The following is a 22,827-nucleotide window of genomic DNA, read 5'->3' as shown; positions in this document are numbered from 1 at the left end:
TCGGATCACAATTTTAAGACGGTTGGTCAGTTGGTAGTATTACTACGTCGTTACCCCACCCAGTCGTTTGCATACAGTGTAAAACAAATGCTCATTGCATTAACAAAGCATAATAACAGCATTAACTTATGCGTGTACATTGAATAATAGAGAATAATATCTTTAAGATTGATTTTATTTCATAAGTTAAATTAAACAATGACTTTATCAACGCTGGTGTAATTGTTTTCTCATGCATCTTATTCATTCAGTAAATAAAGCTTGTCACGTTCCGTTGACGTAACGTCCGTAAAAGTCTAAAAAGCGGATTTGGTGTCATAAACCGATAGTAAGGTGTAATTGTACCGTTCTAATTCAAAGAAATAGCGGTCATTTAATTTAGCGATAATTACTTTCAACAAGTCATAAACTCTGAAAAAATTTCTTTAGAAGATACACCCACAATTATCCCCGGAAAAAAAACATTCTCAACACCTTATAATTTATTTACTCGCAGCGGGCCGCTTTTATAATATCATAGACAATTACCGCTTTCAGACGCTTTAAATGTTGCAAATCAGTCCATGTTTTGCCATTAAAGCTGATCACTAATCCTCTTATCGCCTTCTTATAAAAACACTCGCCAGCTTAATATTGTTTTTAACACTTAATCAGCGATACAGATCAATAGACTTTGTCACGCGCTAATGTTATGCATGCAGACGATAATTGCTATTAATACACATTGTTATTGTTAATGTCACCTGTTTAAAGTGATATTATGGGCATCTAACAGTTTATAGCTGGCTATCGCAACCGTTGTTTATTTTTGGTATTTTTACTTCATATACAATGTACACTTATATTTGTTAATTCAGCATCAACATACTAAAACACTATCCCGGAGAGAGAAAAAAAATGCATTTGAATATCAACCTTCTTTTCGTTAAACAACTGATCATGCATGTACGATGTGAACCTAAATTTAGTTTTAGTGCAGATTTGTTCATACGACACAAAGACACAATTTTGTCACGGATTATTTCGGCTTAGAGGAGTGGATTAGTCATGTAAAGTAACGAATATAAAATATATTTTTAATAAACAACTGGTAGCAAAATGAGTTGCAGACAATTGGTCTTTTAATGCAATCAAAATGAAAATTCAATAATAATGGTGAAACAATTTTACATACCTGTCATGGATGCACAAATTGTTTGTTTACTCGCAGCGGGCCGCTTTTATAATATCAAAGACAATTACCGCTATCAGACGCTTTTACCGCAAAATAGACGGACACATGATGTGCTGTGTTTTAAAATTTTCGCGGCTCGAAACGACTGACGCGTGACCATTGATTTCAGGTCAAACATGAATTTCGGAGTGGAATGTAGTGGCCGTTGGCCGTTATGGACAGGTGGCCGTTGAATTCAAGTGTAATATAGAGTGTTTTTCGTCGTGAGGATTCCAGACTGACCGTTGTCTGCAGGTGACCGGTAAATTCAGGTAGCCGTTAGGTCAGTTTCGACTGTATTTACATAAAGCATTGCCATCAGAATGTACTTTCAACCTTGCCATCAGTATGTACCTTTAGCCTTTCCATCAGTATGTACCTTTAGCTTTCCATTAGTATGTACCTTTAGCTTTCCATTAGTATGTACCTTTAGCTTTCCATTAGTATGTACCTTTAGCTTTCCATTAGTATGTACCGATAGCCTTTCCATCAGTATGTACCTTTAGCCTTTCCATCAGTATGTACCTTTAGCTTTCCATCAGTATGTACCGATAGCCTTGCCATCTGTATGTACATATAGCCTTGCCATCAGTATGTACCTTTAGCTTTCCATAAGTACGTACCTTTAGCCTTGCCATCAGTATGTACCTATAGCCTTGCCATCTGTATGTATGTACATATAGCCTTGCCATCAGTATGTACCTATAAAGCCTAGCCGTCTGTATGTACCTAAGCCTTGTCATCAGTAGGTTCATTTAGCCTTGCCATCTCTATGTACCTAAGCCTTGCCATCAGTATGTACCGATAGCTTTGCCATCAGTATGTACCGATAGCCTTGCCATCTGTATGTACATATAGCCTTGCCATCAGTATGTGCCTTTAGCCTTGCCATCAGTATGTACATATAGCCTAGCCATTATACCTATAAAGCATAGCCGTCAGTATGTACCTTAGCCTTGTCATCAGTATGTAACTATAGCCTTGCCATCAGTGTGTACCTTAACCTCTTAAGCATTATGTACCTTTAGCCTTGCCATCTGTATGAACATACAGCCTTGCCATCAGTATGTACCTATAGCCTTGCCATCTGTATGTATGCACATATAGCCTTGCCATCAGTATGTACCTATAGCCTTGCCATCTGTATGTATGTACATATAGCCTTGCCATCAGTATGTACCTATAAAAGCCTAGCTGTCAGTATGTACCTAAGCCTTGTCATCAGTAGGTTCATTTAGCCTTTCCATCAGTATGTACCTATAGCCTTGCCATCAGTATGTTCATTTAGCCTTTCCATCAGTATGTACCTAAGCCTTGCCATCAGTATGTTCATTTAGCCTTTCCATCAGTATGTACATATAGCCTTGCCATTAGCATGTACCTATAGCTTGCCATCAGTGTGTACGTATAGCCTTGCCATCAGAATGCCATCTTTCATTTGGAACACAATATAAAGCACATAAGTGGGGACCATCCCTCATTTTCTGATATTTTTTTGAATTATTTTTTGCACTATTTTTATGCCCCCTTTGAAGAAGAGGGGGTATATTGTTTTGCACATGTGGGTCTGTCCGTCCTTCCTTTGGTTGGTCAGTCTGCCCACCAGATGGTTTCCGGATGATAACTCAAGAACGCTTAGGCCTAGGATCATGAAACTTCATAGGTACATTGATCATTACTGGCAGATGACACCTATTGATTTTCAGGTCACTAGGTCAAAGGTCAAGGTCACAGTGACTCAAAACAGTAAAATGGTTTCCAGATGATAACTCAAGAATGCTTACACCTAGGATCATGAAACTTCATAGGTACATTGATCATGACTCTCAGATGTCCCCTATTGATTTTCAGGTCACTAGGTCAAAAGTCAAGGTCACAGTGACTCAAAATAGTAAAATGGTTTCCGGATGATAATTCAAGAATGCATAGCCTAGGATCATGAAACATCATAGGTACATTGATCATGACTGGCAGATGACCCATATTAATTTTCAGGTCACTCGGTCAAAGGTCAAGGTCACGGTGACTTGAAACAGTAAAATGGTTTCCTGATGATAACTCAAGAATAATTAGGCCTAGGATCATGAAACTTCATAGGTACATGATCATGACTTGCGGATAACCCCTACTGATTTTCAGGTCACTAGGTCATATTTCAAGGTCACAGTGACAAAAAACGTATTTACACAATAGCTGCCATTACAACTGACAGCCCATATGGGGAGCATGCATGTTTTACAAACAGCCTTGTTAATATATGGGCTGTTTAAATTTAAATGAAGATTTACAACTCCTCTCCTGTCTTTAGAAGATATGGAAGGTTCTTACAAAAAAATAAACAAATGTTGTATATCCCAAAATATTTTGAATGAAAAAAACACTGTAATTTGGAAGGTACAAATGCTTGGTTAACCAAAAATGATGCATTTTGTCTAACATAAATAATTCTTCCATCACAGCTTCATTACTTTGAACTTGAGATTTTCCTACTTTTTGACTCACTCATAAGGTAAAAATTCTGGTTTTAAACCCCCAAGAATAAATTTAGTCTTTAATATCAATACATCTTGCTGCACAACTTCATCCTTGCCTTGATGTTTTCTATGAACACTACCAACACACCCACATTACCTGACCCCATTTTTACCTTAACATCGACCTATTTTTAGTCTGAGACTAATGTAGAAGGTCCAAACTCTTGGCTAACCAAAAATGACATATCTTAATTACCGTAATTACTCTATGTTTTCGGACACTCTAAGTTTTCGGACACCCTCTTTCCTAGCAAAAATAATTATTTTTCGTGACTCAATTTTCGGACCCACGAGTTATCGTTCATAATTATTGTCTCTAAGTGTTCGGCCAGTATATTTTACAGCGCTATTTTACCAAATTTCGGTCCTGTTTTCGATATCTAATGACACTTCAATCATGGGGCTTTACAACCAGATTAACATGACAGGTGCATGCCTGATGGCCTCAGACCATTACATTTGCGTTATTGGGTAAATAATCTTGTAAACCGGTAATAAACAATGGTTTCGCCCGATAGCATAAGCGTTATGACAATTACCAGGGGAAGTGCCAATTAAAGGGGCCTTTTCACAGATTTTGGCATGTTTTGAAGTAAGTCATTAAATGCTCTATATTGATAAATGTAAACTTTGGATCTTAAAAGCCTATGACCTAGTAAAAATCAAGAATAAAATTTAAAAAAGGAAAAAAAGTAGCCCGAAGCAGGGCTCAACCACTGACCGAGCTTGCTATTACCGGTTGTTGTTGATACAATTAACGCTATTTTCGGACACTTCAATATTCGACTCTAAGTTTTCGGACACCTGTATTTTGTGAAGATTTTTCGTATCTTAGTTTTTGGACACATTTTTAAAAAATTATTTTTAAGTGTCCGAAAACATGGAGTAATTACGGTATGCTTTCTACAAAGCTTTGATACTTGCATATATGTTGTATTTGAATATTATCAACAAACACTTCCACCTTACTTCATACTTACCTTTAAATTGATCTAGTTTTGAACGAAGACAAATTTAAAAGGTCCAACTCCTTGGTTTAATGACTTGTGTCTTCTCAAATCAAAATTGCTTGCTTGCAAACTTTCATAGGTATATGGATGTTATTTATGAAACTTTCAGCACAATCAAATCACCTGATTTTATATTGACCATGCAATTTACCTAGTTTTGGACTGTGGCATACAAATGTGCCCATGAATCAATAATATCAATGCTTCCACTTGGAACATACGCATTTTTAGCTGAAGGAATCATCTTGCTTTTATGCTTTAAATTCTGTTTTTATCATTTGTCTTCAGTTGCTTATGTCAAGATGTTGAAAACCATTGAGTTACGGCATTTAATGACTAACTAGACAAATTTATGAATTATTTAAACAAAGCATGTCAATGGCTATGTTTTTCCTCAAATTCTTCAGAGGTTGTTACTACTGGAGAAATAGGGGCAATTTCAATGGGCTTGGCACCGGCTAATTACGATCCAAACCGCCAGGCTGGTTGGAACTCACAGTCCATTGGTTACCATGCCGATGATGGAGGGTATGATTTTATATAAAATGACTATTTCTAATCGATACAATTAATGTATGTCTTCATTCCAATTTTGTTGGCACTTAAAACAATTTAGTTCAAATTATATATACATGTAATCTGTAAAATATAATATAATATATGTATTAGATTGACATATAATATATAAATATAATTCACAAAATTATGTGAATACTTGCTGACAGCTTAAAAAAATAATTTAATTTCAGTAAATATTTTATAAATATATTTGTTGTGGTGTACAATCTAATGGTCTGACTGTAATGAACAAATAAACCCATGTATGCGTAGCGTATAGAAAAAAGGGCCATGACAAACAGCATAGACCCAGATGAGACGCCGCATGATGTGGCATCTCATCAGGGTCTTGGCTGTTTGCTAAATGGAATTTCTGTAAGAAATATTCTAAATATAGAAATAAATATACTACACATCCCTTATTTTGGATATTAAAAGATCGAATATAGAAGGATGGGAGAGTCCATTAGGCATAAATGGGTTAACCGTCTTTCAGATTATATTCCTTATGTCTGGTTGGCCAAATAGAAGAACAGAGCACTTGTACAATCTAATGTTCTGACAGTAATGAACAAATTTACCCTTTGCATGCTGGGAAATTTGTCATCTGCTAAAATGTCGTCTGCGGAATTTCTAAAATTAGCATTTTCTTCAAAAAAAAATTCAAAGAATACTATCAGAATAGCAAACAGTTTGGATCCTGATGAAACGCCATGTTCTGTGGTATCTCAACTGGATCCAAACTGTTTGCTAAGGCCTTAAAAATTCGGTTCCATCACTAAAAGAGGTAACCGACTATCAGAATATTCATTGAGTCTGGTTTGCCCAATAGAAGAACAGAGCCCTGCATAGTGGGGGATATCATGAGTCTTGAAATCGACTTCTTTCAGTGCTGGATCCGAATTTTATAGGCCTTTGCAAACAGTTTGAGACGCCACAGAATGAGGTGTCTCATCAGGATCCAAACTGTTTGCTATTCTGATAGTTTTCTTTGAAAATTTTTTGAAGAAAACGCTTATTTTAGAAATTAATCAGTCAACATTTTAGCAGACGACAAATTTCCCAGCATGCCAAGGGTTAACGGACTTTCAGAATATTCCTTGAGTCTGGTTGGCCGAATAGAAGAACAGAGCCCTGCACAGTGGGGGATATCATGAGTCTTGAAATTGACTTCACTAAGGACAAAGGGTTCTTCAAAAAGAATGGGAAACAGATGATTGAGTTGAACTTGAATCCAAACAAGCTGTCCTACTACGCTATGATTGGGTTTCACTCAGTGGGAGAGTCTGTGCAGATCCTCGACAAAGCATTGTGGCAAGTGGATGACCCAGACTCTGAGGTGAGTGTCTTCTGCTCTGTGAAAACAGGGTCTCTTACATGTTCGTCATTTGTCATCTCAGATTAGCCTGTGCAGTCTGCACAGGCTAATCAGGGACGACACTTTCTGCTTCTATTGTGTTTTTTCTGATCAGGAAGACTCTTCTTAGCAAGAATCCAGTTAAGGCTGACAGTATTATCCCTTAACTTTGTTTCCATTCCTAACATACTGATGAGCAGTAGTTTAGGCTGACAGTATTATCCCTTAACTTTGTTTCCATTCCTAACATACTGATGAGCAGTAGTTAAGGCTGACAGTATTATCCCTTAACTTTGTTTCCATTCCTAACATACTGATGAGCAGTAGTTAAGGCTGACAGTATTATCCCTTAACTTTGTTTCCATTCCTAACATACTGATGAGCAGTAGTTAAGGCTGACAGTATTATCCCTTAACTTTGTTTCCATTCCTAACATACTGATGAGCAGTAAACAGCAGAAAACCTGTGAAACTTACCTCGCAGACTGTTCTGGTTTAATGCGCCTTGCTTAGAGCCTTTTTGATTTTGATCCCAAGCGGAAAGTGTATATCAATTAGATTAATATCAATATTATGTCTCGGTCTATAATTCAGGTGGAAAAACGTGTTATTTAAAGTGTTCAATACAATTTAAAAATGGAAGATTTGTTAATAGCTCTCATTGATTAGTGTTTTTTTCCATCTTTTTTTTAAAATCTAAGTTCGTTTTGTACGTTTTGAATGTCAAAATAAAGAGGAAGACTTAGATATTTGCTAATTTATTTAAGCAAAACATTGCCATTTGTCAAAGATAACATTGACCTCAACACTTACAGTGAGATGTAACAGAAAACATTGATACATTTTGTATCTGGAAAAAGAAATCACTGATATTGTGTCATTAACCAGGTTTTCCGAAGGAAAAAACTAGTTATTAGATTGGCGAATGCGGGCGGGCTGGCTGGCTGGCTGGCTGGCTGGCTGGCTGGCTGGCGGGCTGGCGGGCGGGCGGAACAAGCTTGTCCGGGCCATAACTATGTCGTTCATTGTCAGATTTTAAAATCATTTGGCACATTTGTTCACCATCATTGGACGGTGTGTCGCGCGAAATAATTACGTCGATATCTCCAAGGTCAAGGTCACACTTTGAGTTCAAAGGTCAAAAATGGCCATAAATGAGCTTGTCCTGGCCATAACTATGTCATTCATTGTGAGATTTTAAAATCATTTGGCACATTTGTTCACCATCATGGGACGGTGTGTCGCACGAAAGAATCACGTCAATATCTCCAAGGTCGCCACGACTAAAAATAGATTTAAAAAAAAAAAAACTTACAAAGGGGGTTAATTTTGTTTGTTCATTTCAAAAGTTCAGTTTGAGTTTTCTCCCTTTATCAGATTTTTTTTTCACAATGAAAACCTGGTTTTGTGACAATTTTGTCCGTTGTTTTTCCAAATAAACCAGTGTCTGTTGGTATCGGACCAAATAAACCAGTGTCTGTTGGCATCGTACCAAATAAACCAGTGTCTGTTGGCATTGGACCAAATAAACCAGTGACTGTTTGTTGTCATTTGACCAAACTAGTGAATTTTGTCATTTGACAAAATAAACCAGTGACTTTTTGTTGTCATTTGACCAAATAAATCAGTGACTTTTTATTGTCATAAGTAGTGGCAGTTAATAATTCATGTATGTGAAAGGTATCATTTCAGTAATACTGATATATTTGTAATGCATTCAATATTCTCATGTCATCTGTTTGCAGAAAAACATAGCACCACCAGCTTTTGGCACTTTCAAGTATGGAAACCTCTGGATCAGGTAAATTTGTATTACATGTTTTAGACTTCTTAAAAAAAACACTTAAGACAACTTCTTTTTATGGCTTTCTGTTATAAGAGTATAATTGTGTCCTCGTTTATGCGTTTGTGCTGGCATGCTGGAATCACCATTTCGATCATTTGGTCAGACAGTCAGTCAGTGGTCTGTCATTCAGGTGTCGCAAGTCTTATACACTTTTTTCTATGTTTTTTGTTGACCCTGATATAAGATAAAATCTGTATCCCCCGTAAATAAAATTTGTTGGGGCATACTGGAATCAGTACACCATTTTGGTTGTTTGGTCGACAGTCAGTTGGTCTATCATACTACCGGGTACACTTGTCTACTTTGTTTGGCGAATGATTGGAGTTTGCAAATGAGTATCAACATGTAACTTGAAGGATATGTTGTTTATTCTATGTAGATTTGCAAGTCAGTATTTAATTGTAAGCGGAAATATTCATATGTTCTGAAAATTTTGTTTGTAAAAAAAAATGTTAAACATTAAATTTTAATGTAAATCAGGTCAACATATTCCCAGGCAATCCTTTAAGATAATCTATATAAGATTGATTAAATAATTCATTTAGTACATTGTTTTTTGTTTCATTTTTCAGCCCTGGAGATGAAATGAAGTTGTCTAAGACGTCAAGCCAGAATTTGTCTGGGTGGTTGTTACTTCATAACCCCATCAAGGACCCGGTTGGATTCAAGGTGTGTTCCCTTTTCAGGACATGTCCATTCATTTCAATGTGATATTTGTTATCCCCCGCCATAGGCGGAGGGATTTTGTTTTTGTTTTAATGGCCCTTTGTATCTTGAAAAAATGCTTTTTTTGTGTGTCTTGAGCCATGTCTTGAAAGTGCTTTTGGGATTTCATTGAAACTTGGTGTGTTTTTATATATGTATGGATAAGAGGATGATGCACGCCAAATGGCATTGTACGCCATCGGATAATAACGGAGTTGTTGCCCTTTCTATCTTGAAAAAAAGCTTTTTTGAGTGTCAAATATAACTCTTTTGTGTCCAGAAGCATATTGGCAAGGGATATCAATTCAATGAATTTGCTTGTTTCATTTGTTAGCTCATCTATTTAAAAAAAAATAATTATGAGCTCTTGTCATCACCTTGGCGTCGGCGTTGGCGTCGGCGTCCGGTTAAGTTTTGCGTTTAGGTCCACTTTTCTCAGAAAGTATCAATGCTATTGCATTCAAACTTGGTACACTTACTTACTATCATGAGGGGACTGGGCAGGCAAAGTTTGATAACTCTGGTGTGCATTTTGAGAGAATTATGTGCCCTTTTTATACTTAGAAAATTGTAAATTTTGGTTAAGTTTTGTGTTTAGATCCATTTTATTCCGTAAGTGTCAAAGCTATTGCTTTCATACTTGCAACACTTACTAACTATCATAAGGGGACTGTGCAGGCAAAGTTATGTAACTGTGACTGGCATTTTGACAGAATAATGTGCCCTTTTTATACTTAGACAATTGAAAATTTGGTTAAGTTTTGTGTTTAGGTCCACTTTATTCCTACGGTATCAAAGCTATTTCTTTCATACTTGCAACACTTATTAACTATCATAAGGGGACTGTGCAGGCAAAGTTATGTAACTCTAACTGGCATTTGTTATGTAACTCTGACTGGCATTTGGACGGAATTATAGGCCCTTTATACTTAGAAAATTGACAATTTGGTTAAGTTTTGTGTTTTGGTCCACTTTACCCTTAAAGTATCATAGATATTGCTTTCATACTTGGAACACTCGCAAACTATCATAAGGGTACAGTAAAAGGACAAGTTGCATAACTCTGGTTGTCATTTTTACGGAATTATGGCCCTTTTTTGACTTAGTAACTTTGAAAATATGGTTAAATTTTGTGTTTCGATCCACTTTACTTCTAAAGTATCAAGGCTATTGCTTTCAAACTTCAAAAACTTTCATGCTATCATGAGGTTACTGTACCTGGCAAGTTGAATTTTACCTTGACCTTTGAATGACCTTGACTCTCAAGGTCAAATTATTAAATTTTGCAAAAATTGCCATAACTTCTTTATTTATGATAAGATTTGATTGATACATTGACAAAACTACTCTTACCTGACATATCACAATAGACTCCACCCAAACCATCCCCTGTGCCCCCCCCCCCCTCCCCCCCTCCCCCCCCCCCCGTCCCCCCTAATTTTTTTTGTTTTTTGTTTTGTTTTTTGAAGATCATCTCACAAATGACCACTACACCCTCACACTATACCCCCCACCTCCCCCCCATTTTTTTTTTTAACGGTTAAAAAACACAAATATTTATTTGTATTATTTTATTTTTGAAATACCGTCCAACCATCGCACCCAAGAATCCCCTCCCTCCCCCCCCTCCCCCCACCCCCCCACCCCCGAATTTTTTATATTTTCTTTTGCATTTTTTATTCGCATTTTTGGAAGATAATGTAATAAATGTCCACACCCCCGCACTATACACCCCTCTTCACTCCACCCCTCCCTCTTTTGTGATTGAAATTGAGAGTCCCTTCACCTTTAAAAAGAAAATAGATGAGCGGTCTGCATCCGCAAGGCGGTGCTCTTGTTACTCCTACCTTAGGATGTAGTGGCCAATTTTCAGCTGTTCTGGCCAATAAACAACGCCTCAATTGAAAATGATATGAGTCGCGTTCCGAGAAAACTGGGCATAATGCATGTGCATAAAGTGTCGTCCAAGATAAGTCCGCACGTACAGGCTAATCCGGAAAGACACTTTCCGCCTAAATTGAATTTTTGCTAATAAAGAAGAAACTTCATTTGAACGAAAAATGTCATAAAAGCGGAAAGTGTCGTCCCTGATTAGCCTATGCGGACCGCACAGGCTAATCTGTGACGACACTTTACGCACATACATTGAGCCCAGTTTTCTCAAAACACGACTCCCATAAAGATATTATCCATGCTTGGGAGTAATATTCCTTTGATGGTATTTTGACATATGTATCAAAATATTTAAATATTCACAAAACTGGTGTTGTTATAGCAACCAAAACCCTGAAAAAACTGTAAATTTACAATTGTTTACCTCAGATGAGATAGTAATATTGACCGTCGCATTTATTTATGTTGTAATGACCAAAAAAAATCAAATTTTTAGGTCAATACACATCAGGCATTAACAGAAAATCATAATAGCTTTCAGTATATATTTTAATTCAAACATGTCAATTGGTGAAAATTTGCTGTATGGTCTGAAAACCTTTTTGCACAAAATAAGTTAGTAGAAAAAAATAGATTAAATACTTATAAATTAATTTACAGTGTTTTATATTGTTATCGTCACAGGTTCAGTTTGGTGATCAGGAAGTGTTTGGATTTTTTCAAAATGAGAAGGAAAAGGATTGGGTGTACAATTTCAAAGAAAAAATCAGTAAGTGTTTTGAATCTCAAATTTTAGATGAAATTACCTAAAATTAATTAATTTGAAACACCATATGTGTAAATCATTTAGTATGTATTTACATGGTAGTTTATTAATGACATGGTCACATAACATTATTGTTTTCTCCAAATTCAGATCTGGAAATCAAGCCACTGTTTACATATGTGAAGTGGGTGAGTCTAGAATCAGGCCGCACTTACACCATGGACGATATTCAGGCGCTGTTTGGAGATACCAAAGTGACCTCTAGTAGTGTCAGCCACACTCACAGGTTATCATGCGTTTAAAGAAAAATTTCTTTGGTTCTGTTTATCAGGTCATTTCTTCTCACTTTCCCTGACGACCCTTTTTTTGTGTGTAAACCCTTAACTTGTTTAGGTATTCTTGGTTTATTTTTATGCCCCCCCCTTCGAAGAAGAAGGTGTATATTGTTTTGCACATGTTGGTCTGTCCGTCCACCGAACCATTAAAATGGATTCCGGATGATCACTCAAGAACGCCTAAGCCTAGGATCATGAAACTTCATAGGTACATTGATCATGACTCGCAGATGACCCCTATTGATTTTCAGGTCACTAGGTCAAAGATCAAGGTCACAGTGACTCGAAAAAGTAAAATTGAACATGTCGATCAGTCCGTCCGTCCACCAAACCATTAAAATGGTTTCTGGATGATAACTAAAGAACTCTTACGTCTAGGATCATGAAACTTCATAGGTACATTGATCATGACTCGCAGATGACCACTATTGATTTTCATGTCACTAGGTCAAAGGTCAAGGTCACAGTGACTCGAACCAGTGAAATGGTTTCCGGATGATAACTCAAGAACGCTTACGCCAAGGATCATGAAACTTCATAGGTAAATTGATCATGACTCGCAGATGACCCCTACTGATTTTCAGGTCACTAGGTCAAAAGTCAAGGTCATGGTGACTCGAACCAGTAAAATGGTTTCCAGATGACTACTCAAGAAGGCTTACGCCTAGGATCATGAAACTCCATAGGTACATTGATTATGACTCGCAGATGACCTCTATTGATTTTCAGGTCACTAGGTCAAGGGTCAAGGTCACTGTGACTCAAACCAGTAAAATGGTTTCGGGATGATAACTCAAGAACACTTATGCCTAGGATCATGAAACTTCATAGGTCCATTGATCATGACTCGCAGATGACTCCTATTGATTTTCAGGTCACTTGGTCAAAGGTCAAGGTCACGGTGACTACACAGTAAAATGGTTTCCGGATGATAACTCAATTAAGCTTACGCCTAAGATCATGAAACTTCATAGGTACTTTGATAATGACTCGCAGATGACCCCTATTGATTTTCAGGTAACTAGGTCAAAGGTCAAGGTCACAGCACAAAAAACGTATTCACACAATGGCTGCCACTACAACTGACAGCCCATATGGGGAGCATGCATGTTTTAGAAACAGACCTTGTTTTTAAATTGAGTTTTGACCTTAATAATTGATAATATTTTTCAAATACATTTGAGCCACGCTGTGTTAAAAGGTGGTTTTATGCATGATCATAAAATTTCACATTAGCCTGTGCCTGGACCACATTTTCCGCCTAAAACTTGATTTTTGCTAAGAAGAGACTATCTTGAAACGAAACATATAAAATCAAAGTGTCGTCCCTTCTTAGCCTGTGTGGACTGCACAGGCTAATCTGGGCCTACATTTTACGGGCATGCATTAAACCCCTTTTTCACAAAGCACCTCCCATTTAAATAACTAACATTTACTTAAGAAAACATGTGGACTGCACAGGCTAATCTGGCATTGTCCGATTAATGAGTGTTGAAACTATGTACATGAATACTTTTTATAAAAACAAAGCAAGCATGCATTGGTTGCATTGGGTCAAGGTTACATTCAAAGTCATTGTTATAATTTGCAATCAAGGTCAAGGTCACTGTTACATAATTTTGAACAAGGGTTTGGGCATATTGTCCTAAAATCAAAATAGGTGATAGTGATGGAACTATAAGCATATATAAATTGTATCAAAGCTTTGTTTGTATTACATATTGGGTGGATTTTGTCAAGGTCAACATACAATATCACCATAACTAAATCAATGAAAATGGTTTATAATTTTTAGCTCGGCTGTTTTCTGTCACTAGGTCAAAGGTCAAGGTCACTGTGACCTCTAAATAAAAAAAGTCTAAAAAACTTTCATTTTTTTAAAAAATGCACCGCCAGCCAAGTATTGGCACCCGTTATGCATCGCTCTTGTTATGTCCCCCGCCACTATAGCAGGGGACATATTGTTTTTTTATCTGTCTGTTGGTTTGTTGCTTTGTGTGTTTGTTTTTTTTGCGTCAATCTTTAAAATTTGCCATTACTTTTGCAATATTGAAGATAGCAACTTCATATTTGGCATACATGTGTATCTCATGGAGCTGCACTTTTTGAGTGGTGAAAGGTCAAGGTCATTCTTCAAGGTCAAAGGTCAAATATATGGGTAAAAATTGCTTATTTAATGTACACTTTTGCAATATTGAAGATAGCAACTTGATATTTAGCATGCATGTCTATCTCATGGAGCTGCACATATTGAGTGGTGAAAGGTCAAGGTCATCCTTCAAGGTCAAAGGTCAAATATTTGGGGACATAGTGTTTTACAAACACATCTTGTTGTTTTGGTATCTTATATGGATATTGTGCAAAAATCATGATATTAAACTGGTTAAAAGGAACAATAAATGCTAGAAATGGCACCTACACAAGCTACTGCACACATATTTTAATAAATAAATATTGACAAAATTTGTTATCAGTCAGCACTGTCCTTCAACATTAACATTGTTTTTATGCCCCTGGTAGGGTGGCATATAGCTGTTGAACTGTCTGTCTGTTATAATTTTCATGCATGTGCATCTCATGGAGCTGCACAGTTTTAGTGGAGACAGGTCAAGGTCATGCTTCAAGGTCAAAGGTAAAAAACAAATCATAAAAAAATCAAAGCAGCCCAGCAGGGGGCATTGTGTTTTTCTTACAAACACATCTCTTGTTTAATAATATGAATGCAAAATTTAATAAAATTCTGGGGTAAAGACTTGTTGTTTGTCAGAATGTCAAGCAAAACTACTTGTTCTCTATGGTGAAGATCATGGTCACAGATTAAGGTCAATCATAGAGACTTTGAATACATTTGGGCCATGCTCTATGCATTTTCGTAAAGAGTTATCCCAGATTAGCCTATGCAGTCCCCACAGGCTAACCCTTTCAGTGCGGGAACCGAATTTTAAAGGCCTTTGCAAACAGTTTGGATCCAGATAAGACGCCACAGAACGTGGCGTCTCATCAGGATCCAAACTGTTTGCTATTCTGATAGTATTCTTTGAAAAAAATAGACGAAAATGCTAATTTTAGAAATTCAGCAGACGACATTTAAGCAGACGACAAATTTCCCAGCATGCAAAGGGTTAATCTGGGACATCACTTTCTGCTTTTGTGATGTTTTTCATTTACAAAGATTCTTTTCTTAGCAAAAATCCAGTTGAGGCGGAAAGTGTTGTCCCTTATTAGCCACTGCAGACTACACTGGCTTATCTTTGACGACACTCTACGCACATGAATTATGTTCCCTTTTTACAGAGCACGGCTCATTTTTATTGATAAACCCTTTTTTCACAGCATAACTTTGACCGCCATTGATGGATTCCAAATAACTTCACTAGTGAAATACATTTTGAATTACATATCACACACAGTCCCCTATGTACAAGGTCAAGGTCACCATTCAAAGTGAAAGGTCAACTTCATGTCCTACGCATTCATTTGTTGGGCATTGATAGATTTTCACATTTCTTCACAGAAATGACAAGCATGGAGTGACAAAGTCCAACTCAAAAAATCTAGGTCCTTAATCCAAGATTTAGGTCACAGTCCAAAGCCATTTGTTATATATATAAATTCAACCTGTAACACCTTTTTCCTTGCATAACTTTACTTAGCAAAAATGGATACCTTGACATAATTAGCATGGATTGTTTTGAGCCTTCCTGATTGTCTAAGTTGAAGGTAAAGTTCACAATTCAAGCTGTGATGTTTTGCAGAGGTTTCAATCATACACATATTTGTATGTTGGGTTGCACACTTTCACCAAGACAGAGGCTAAATGCCACTGATTTCAACTTAGTTAAACAATGATAAAATGTTTCCTTTCCGTACCAGACACTTTGTAGTATCTACAATTTCAATGGTAATTTTGCATCTGTTAACTATAGTAAATTGTACAATTTTATATAATTCTGTGTCATATAAAGCTTTACAGACTTTTACTTGTTTTTGTCAAATTATTTGTTAAACAGGATACCAATTGTAAGAAAAGAGAGCAACAGCACGGTTGAACAACTGCCTACCAGATCCCAAATGTCTGCAAGCCAAATGCAGGTACCAGATAGTGTTATGAAATGCTTATCTAGCCGAATGCAATAATAAATGTTGATATAAGCATCCCTGCTAGTGAAAAAAAGGGTAACAACAAAAAATCCTTCTAGAAAAGCCAATAGTAGCCAAATGTTGGTATAAAATCCATGGTACCTAAAAGTAGGTCACAAATGTTGAAGTCCATAAAAGTCCATAGTCAAAAACAGAAACCAAATTTTTCTATAAAATGCCCTGCTACTCAACCGCAGGTAACATATATTTTAGCCTTGCTTTGTAAAAAGGGGGTTTAATGCATGTGCGTAAAGTGTCATCTCAGATTATCGTATGCAGTCTGCACAGGCTTATTAGGAATGACATTTTCCGCCTCACATTGATTTTTGTCAAAAACAACAAACAAGAAAAATTCAATAAAAGCAGAAAGTGTCATCCCTTATTAGCCTGCGTTGACTGCACGGGTTAATTTGGGACGGCACATTACGCATATGCATTTAACCCGCTTTTCACAGAGCTTTGCCCATTCATATGTAAGCCATGGTAGCCAAATGCAAGTTACCAATTATGCTTTTATTAACGTCTCTGTTATTGTCAGGTAAGATATGTTTATATAAGAGTCGCTGCTTTCCAAAGGCAGATTACACATATTTAAATATAATTCAATGCTAGCCAAATGCAGGTAAAAAAAATTTAGCATTAAAGTCCCTGCTACACAAATGCAGGAAAACCATGTTTATATAACATTATATTCTATCTTTTTATTGTTAGAATTGAACTTAATTTCCATTTGTCTTATACTGAAGACCTACTTATTCATCATACATTAAACTAGATAGAGTAGTATTGTGGCCAAATTGACCCCATTCCATTTTGTTGATCACGAACCATTTTTTTCTTCAACCCAGAACTCCCTCTGTCTTGCTGTTTATCAGAGAACTCCCTCTGTCTTGCTGTTTATCGCAGAACTCCCTCTGTCTTGCTGTTTATTGCAGAACTCCCTCTGTCTTGCTGTTTATTAGAACTGCCTCTGTCTTGCTGTTTATTGCAGAACTCCCTCTGTCTTGCTGTGTATCGCAATCACGGACTGGTTGAGGAGTTTTGGATCAAACATGGCAGTTATCAAGTATCTGTTGAAGCCTTTGAAAAGAATGCCAGCTTCATTCTCAAGTATCCAAAATGCCCAGTAAGTTTATTTAAATGGTTCTTTATATTTATGCGTCCCTTCGAAGAAGAGGGGGTGTATTGTTTTTCACATGTCGGTCTGTCTGTCTGTCTGTCCAGTTGCTTGCCATGCACTTGCTATTGAACTTTTGTAATTTATATATATATAATGATTTTTAAATAACTTTTTGTTTATGGCTATACAACAACATTAAAGCCTTGTTCATGGAAAACTGGACTGGATGCATTTCTGTAAAGTGTTGTTTAAGATTAACCTGTGCAGTTTGAACAGGCTAATTAGAGACAACAATTTTGCCTCTTTAGATTTTTTCTCAGAAGAGTGTTCCTTTGAATGATATATACCATAACATCAGACTGCACAGATTAATTTTGGACAACAATTTATGCACATGCATTAACTCTTTCAGTGCTGGAACCGAATTTTGAAGGCCATGGCAAACAGTTTGGATCCAGATGAGACGCCACATAATGGGGCGTCTCATCTGGATCCAAACTGTTTGCTATTCTGAAAGTATTTTTTGAAAAAAAATGAAGAAAATGTTCATGTTAGAAATTCAGCAGACAACATTTTAGCAGCCGACAAATTTCCCAGCATGCAAAGGGTTCAAGCTCAATTTAATGACTACAGTGATTACATGTATTTTATGACTACAGTGATTACATTTATTTTATGACTACAGTGATTACATGTATTTTATGACTACAGTGATTACATGTATTTTATGACTACAGTGATTACATGTATTTTATGACTACAGTGATTACATGTATTTTATGACTACAGTGATTACATGTATTTTAAGACTACAGTGATTACATGTATTTTATGACTACAGTGATTACATGTATTTTATGACTACAGTGATTACATGTATTTTATGACTATATATATATATATATACAGTGATTACATGTATTTTATGACTACAGTGATTACATGTATTTTACGACTACAGTTATTACATGTATTTTATGACTACAGTGATTACATGTTTTTATGACTACAGTGATTACATGTATTTTATGACTCCAGTGATTACATGTATTTTATGACTACAGTGATTACATGTATCTTATGACTCCAGTGATTACATGTATTTTATGACTACAGTGATTACATGTATTTTATGACTACAGTGATTACATGTATTTTATGACTACAGTGATTACATGTATTTTATGACTACAGTGATTACATGTATTTTATGACTACAGTGATTACATGTATTTTATGACTTCAGTGATTACATGTATTTTAAGCAGTCAATATCTAGTGAACTTGTAGACCTTCAACTATCCACATAACTACAGTGATAAAGTGTATTTTAATCAGTCAATAACTTGTGTACTTGCAGACCTTCAACTATCCACGGCAGTTGCAGAAAGGAATGAAGCTGATTGTTTGTTTAGAAAAGTAGGTTGTTTTAATCACTCAACAGTATGTTAAGCGGGATTAAGAACGTAGTATACACTACTTAACAGAAATAGTGTTGGCGGGAAAATGTATATCAGGGTTCTTTATTATGCATTATATACTGCAACGCGGTTGACTCGCGGTACTTGAGGACTATTCACTTGCGGATCTGGAAAGGATGTTCATATATCAGATAAATGATTTAAAGGACAATCATTTTTAACTTTACTTTAGTTGACAACTGCCTTTTTATGACCAAAATCCTTTAACATAAACTGCGGTAGAAACAAATCCAAGACCACTGTCCGCCATTGTTGTTGATTTTTTCTCCCGGTAGATTCGCGGTAAATAGGTTGGACTGCACCAATTTTAAATTAAACAAGATTAATCAAAGCTCTGATATTCTATTTATAGTAACAATCAATAAAGTATATAACAATTTAAATATATGGAATTTAAGACATATAAATAAATAAAAAGCACAGTTATGTTCAAGCAATGTCGTATTTTTGCGTTACAACAGTAAACTAAACTATAAAAATTCAAATATTGTTGAAGTCTGAGTTTTACAACATTTAATTACCAAAAATCAATTCCAATGTGTAGCAAGAGATGTTTTCTGTCAGATTTGACAAGAAGGTCAAACAGGTTTGTTTATAAACAAACTCCAGAGGCCGCTAATGAAATACTGCAACTCAAGTATTGAGTATACATTACATTTTACTTCAAACAATATTATTCCCTGTTTATCTGAGTGGTGTTATTTGTATATGTTATAAATTATATTTTACTGTAAAAACCTGGTCCAGTTATATTTTAGGGGTGAAATGAAATATGCATAATACTTAATATTTTATGGTTATAGTGTTATTTAAAAAGAATTAACTGGCAATCTACGCTTCATTTTTTAAAAAGAAATTAACCATAAACTTACCTTTCCGGATAAATGAATCATTAAATGTCAACCTTTATTTCACATGTAATACAAAATAAACTGTTAACTTATATTTTAGAACAATAAAGCATTAACTGTTGTCTATACATGTCAATTATAATAACAAGTTCACGGAACATTTCAGGGGAGTGAAGTACGCAGAAAGCGTGATAGTGGAGGTGTACACAGGAGGGAAGAATGTGGCTGTGGAGTACTCTCCCCCTGGCGCAGCTGTCAACACAACACTTTGCGTGAATACAAACTCGCATGCACTGGTTTTCCCTGAATCGGAATTTGATGTTGACAAGGCGGTTATTTTTAACTACGAGACAAGAAGTAGGCTTTTGCTTAATAGTTAAATTTAGTAAAATTGTATCTAGTATTCTAAACAAGTGTTCAAATGCAAAAGCAAGGTTTTATATATTTTTGTTATTTACATGTCAAACATGACTCAGGGTTGGGAAATAAAAGCATGAACAGAATATTTAGCCATGCTCTGTGAAAAGGGGATTAAATGGATGTTTGTAAAGTTTCGTCCCAGATTAGCCTGTGCAGTCCACACAGGCTAATCAGCGATTGCACTTTCTGCCTAAACTTGATTTTTGCTGAGAAGAGACTTTCTTCAAACGAAAAGTAGCATAAGCACAGGCTAATCTGGGATGATGGCACATTCATTAATTCTCTTTTTCACAGAGCAAGGGCAAATATTATATGTTATTTCACAATTGTTAAGTCATTTCCATTGGCAGACGTTTTCTGTAAATGAATGCAGTGCAGATAGTTGCAAATGATTTTGATTTATTAATACAGTGGGCATAACAGTTGTTATTGTTGTGTTTGTTTTTAACCAGGTTTTTCGAAGAAAAAAGCTGGTTATTAGATTGGCGAATGTCGGCGGGCGGGCTGGCGGGCGGGCGGAACAAGCTTGTCCGGGCCATAACTTTGTCGTTCATTGTCAGATTTTAAAATCATTTGGCACATTTGTTCACCATCATTAGACGGCGTGTTTCGGGAAAGTATTATGTAGATATCGTCAAGGTCAAGGTCACAATTTGAATTTGAAGGTCAAAAATGGCCAAAAATGAACTTGTCCGGGCCATAACTTTGCCGTTCATTGTCAGATTTTTAAATCATTTGGCACATTTGTTCACCATCATTGGACAGTGTTTCTCGCGAAAGAATTACGTCGATAACTCCAAGGTCAAGGTCACAATCAGACTTTTTTCAACTGAAAACCTGGTTTTGTGACAATTTTGTCCCTTTTTAAAGTGCTGCTAGAATTAAAAATTGTGTCAAAGAAATATTTTTCCGTAAATGATAAATTTGATTTGTGGTTTCTACTTCAGACACCCCAGCAAACGTGGTGGACACTTTTGTTCAAGCTCCCCACTATCTGTTGTCGGAGGTAATATCCTTAGCCTTACACAATTAATTTCTGACAGCATATGAAAGAACCTATGCATTTATAGTGAGTGTATTTTATCTTTCATTTCTGCAGTGTTTTTTAGCCCTTACAATGCGGGAACCAATTTTTTAAGGCCTTTACAAACAGTTTGGATCCAGATGAGACGCCACAGAACGTGGCATCTCATCAGGATCCAAACCGTTTGCTATTCTGATAGTATTCTTTGAAAAAAAAATCGAAGAAAATGCTAATTTTAGAACTTCAGCAGACAACATTTTAGCAGACAACAAATTAACCAGCTAGCAGACGACAAATTAACCAGCATGCAAAGGGTTAACCATTTAACCCTCAGATAAACACTTTAACATGTTTGTCGTCTCCTAGTAAATCAAATTCTATTAAGACCCTTTCTTGCAAGATTTAACTTTTAAAGGATCCATCTCAAACACTACAGTACTGATTAGAAGCAAAAAGCATAAAATCTGAACAGACTTTGCCATTTTCACTTTGCTTGTGAGTAGGAAATGGTTCATATTGATGCACTGTCTGGTAAAGGATGAAATTGCAATATATTGTTGTGGTTAAGTGAGATGAATTTCTTACTATATTTTGTTATAAATCAGTATCAACAGCAGGAACACTCACTTCCTCACAAGGGACGTGCATTAAAACATCGATTTTTACTTACTGGGTGCCTGCAGAGTAATCAAGTTGTGTCCTGCAGACAGATTTTAAATAAGTGCCTACGAAAACTTGTTTACTTGCGCTGTCTAACATTTAAGTGCAGAACAGTTTAAAGTCGCCCTAGGTTCTACCGACCTTAACTACTTTTCATGTGTTTAAAAAGTCATTTAGTATCAAAATTCAGGACCGGTAAAAGACTTTGAAATAACACTGACTTCAAATAAAACTTTTGAAACAATTATTAGATGTACTTTTATAATTTATATTTGTTTCCATTTTTCCAGATATCTAGTGTGTGGTTATTTTAGTGTTAAAGTCGTCAAATTCATGTACCCATGAGTTTCGAGATTTAAGGTCTTAATAGGAGACGTAGATGAAATACCGGCAGGTGTAAAATACATAAGAAAAAAAGGAGCAATTTTTCCAGTTTTTCACAGGCGGGAATAAGACAATTTTCACCAAAGAATGTTACATATAAGACGTTGATAAAACAAACTGCATACAATGGGGCATTATTCCAGTTTTTGTCTCCTACATGGTTTGCGCTCTGTGTGTCTGTCACATTTTTCTGGATCCTGCAATAACTCTAAAAGTTCTTCATATTTTTTCATGAAACCTGAAACATGGATAGATGGCCATTTGGACATTATGCACATCATTTCACTTTGTTCCTACGTCAAGAATTATGGTTGCTATGGCAACAAATAGACTAGAAATACTGCTGAAAATATAGGTTTTCTGGATCCTGCGCTAACTTTTAAAGTTCTTCATATTTTTTCATGAAACTTGAAACATGGATAGACGGCTGTATGGACATTATGTAACTTATTTCATTTGGTTTCTATGTCAAAAATTCTGGTTGCTATGGCAGCAACAAAAAAATCTGACAATGGTGGAATTTCTGACAAT

General features: G+C 36.1%; 1 protein-coding gene across 1 annotated transcript in view; it reads left to right on the top strand.

Annotated features, from left to right (window-relative positions):
* The window catches only part of LOC127831518 (uncharacterized), a 164,474-nt gene that overhangs the window by 38,422 nt on the left and 103,225 nt on the right, over positions 1-22,827 (top strand). The window contains exons 18-28 of the mRNA XM_052356502.1: positions 5,165-5,285; positions 6,408-6,654; positions 8,417-8,472; positions 9,090-9,186; positions 11,800-11,884; positions 12,032-12,167; positions 16,227-16,308; positions 17,348-17,482; positions 18,837-18,895; positions 19,975-20,165; positions 21,176-21,234. Of these exons, the coding sequence (XP_052212462.1) occupies positions 5,165-5,285; positions 6,408-6,654; positions 8,417-8,472; positions 9,090-9,186; positions 11,800-11,884; positions 12,032-12,167; positions 16,227-16,308; positions 17,348-17,482; positions 18,837-18,895; positions 19,975-20,165; positions 21,176-21,234 (1,268 nt within the window). The remainder of the gene's footprint in view (positions 1-5,164; positions 5,286-6,407; positions 6,655-8,416; positions 8,473-9,089; positions 9,187-11,799; positions 11,885-12,031; positions 12,168-16,226; positions 16,309-17,347; positions 17,483-18,836; positions 18,896-19,974; positions 20,166-21,175; positions 21,235-22,827) is intronic.

The sequence above is a fragment of the Dreissena polymorpha genome, chromosome 5 (assembly GCF_020536995.1).
Source record: "Dreissena polymorpha isolate Duluth1 chromosome 5, UMN_Dpol_1.0, whole genome shotgun sequence".
In the NCBI taxonomy this organism is placed as follows: Eukaryota; Metazoa; Mollusca; class Bivalvia; order Myida; family Dreissenidae; genus Dreissena; species Dreissena polymorpha.
Note: the sequence above shows the minus strand (reverse complement) of the source record. Positions and strands in the feature narration are given on the sequence as shown.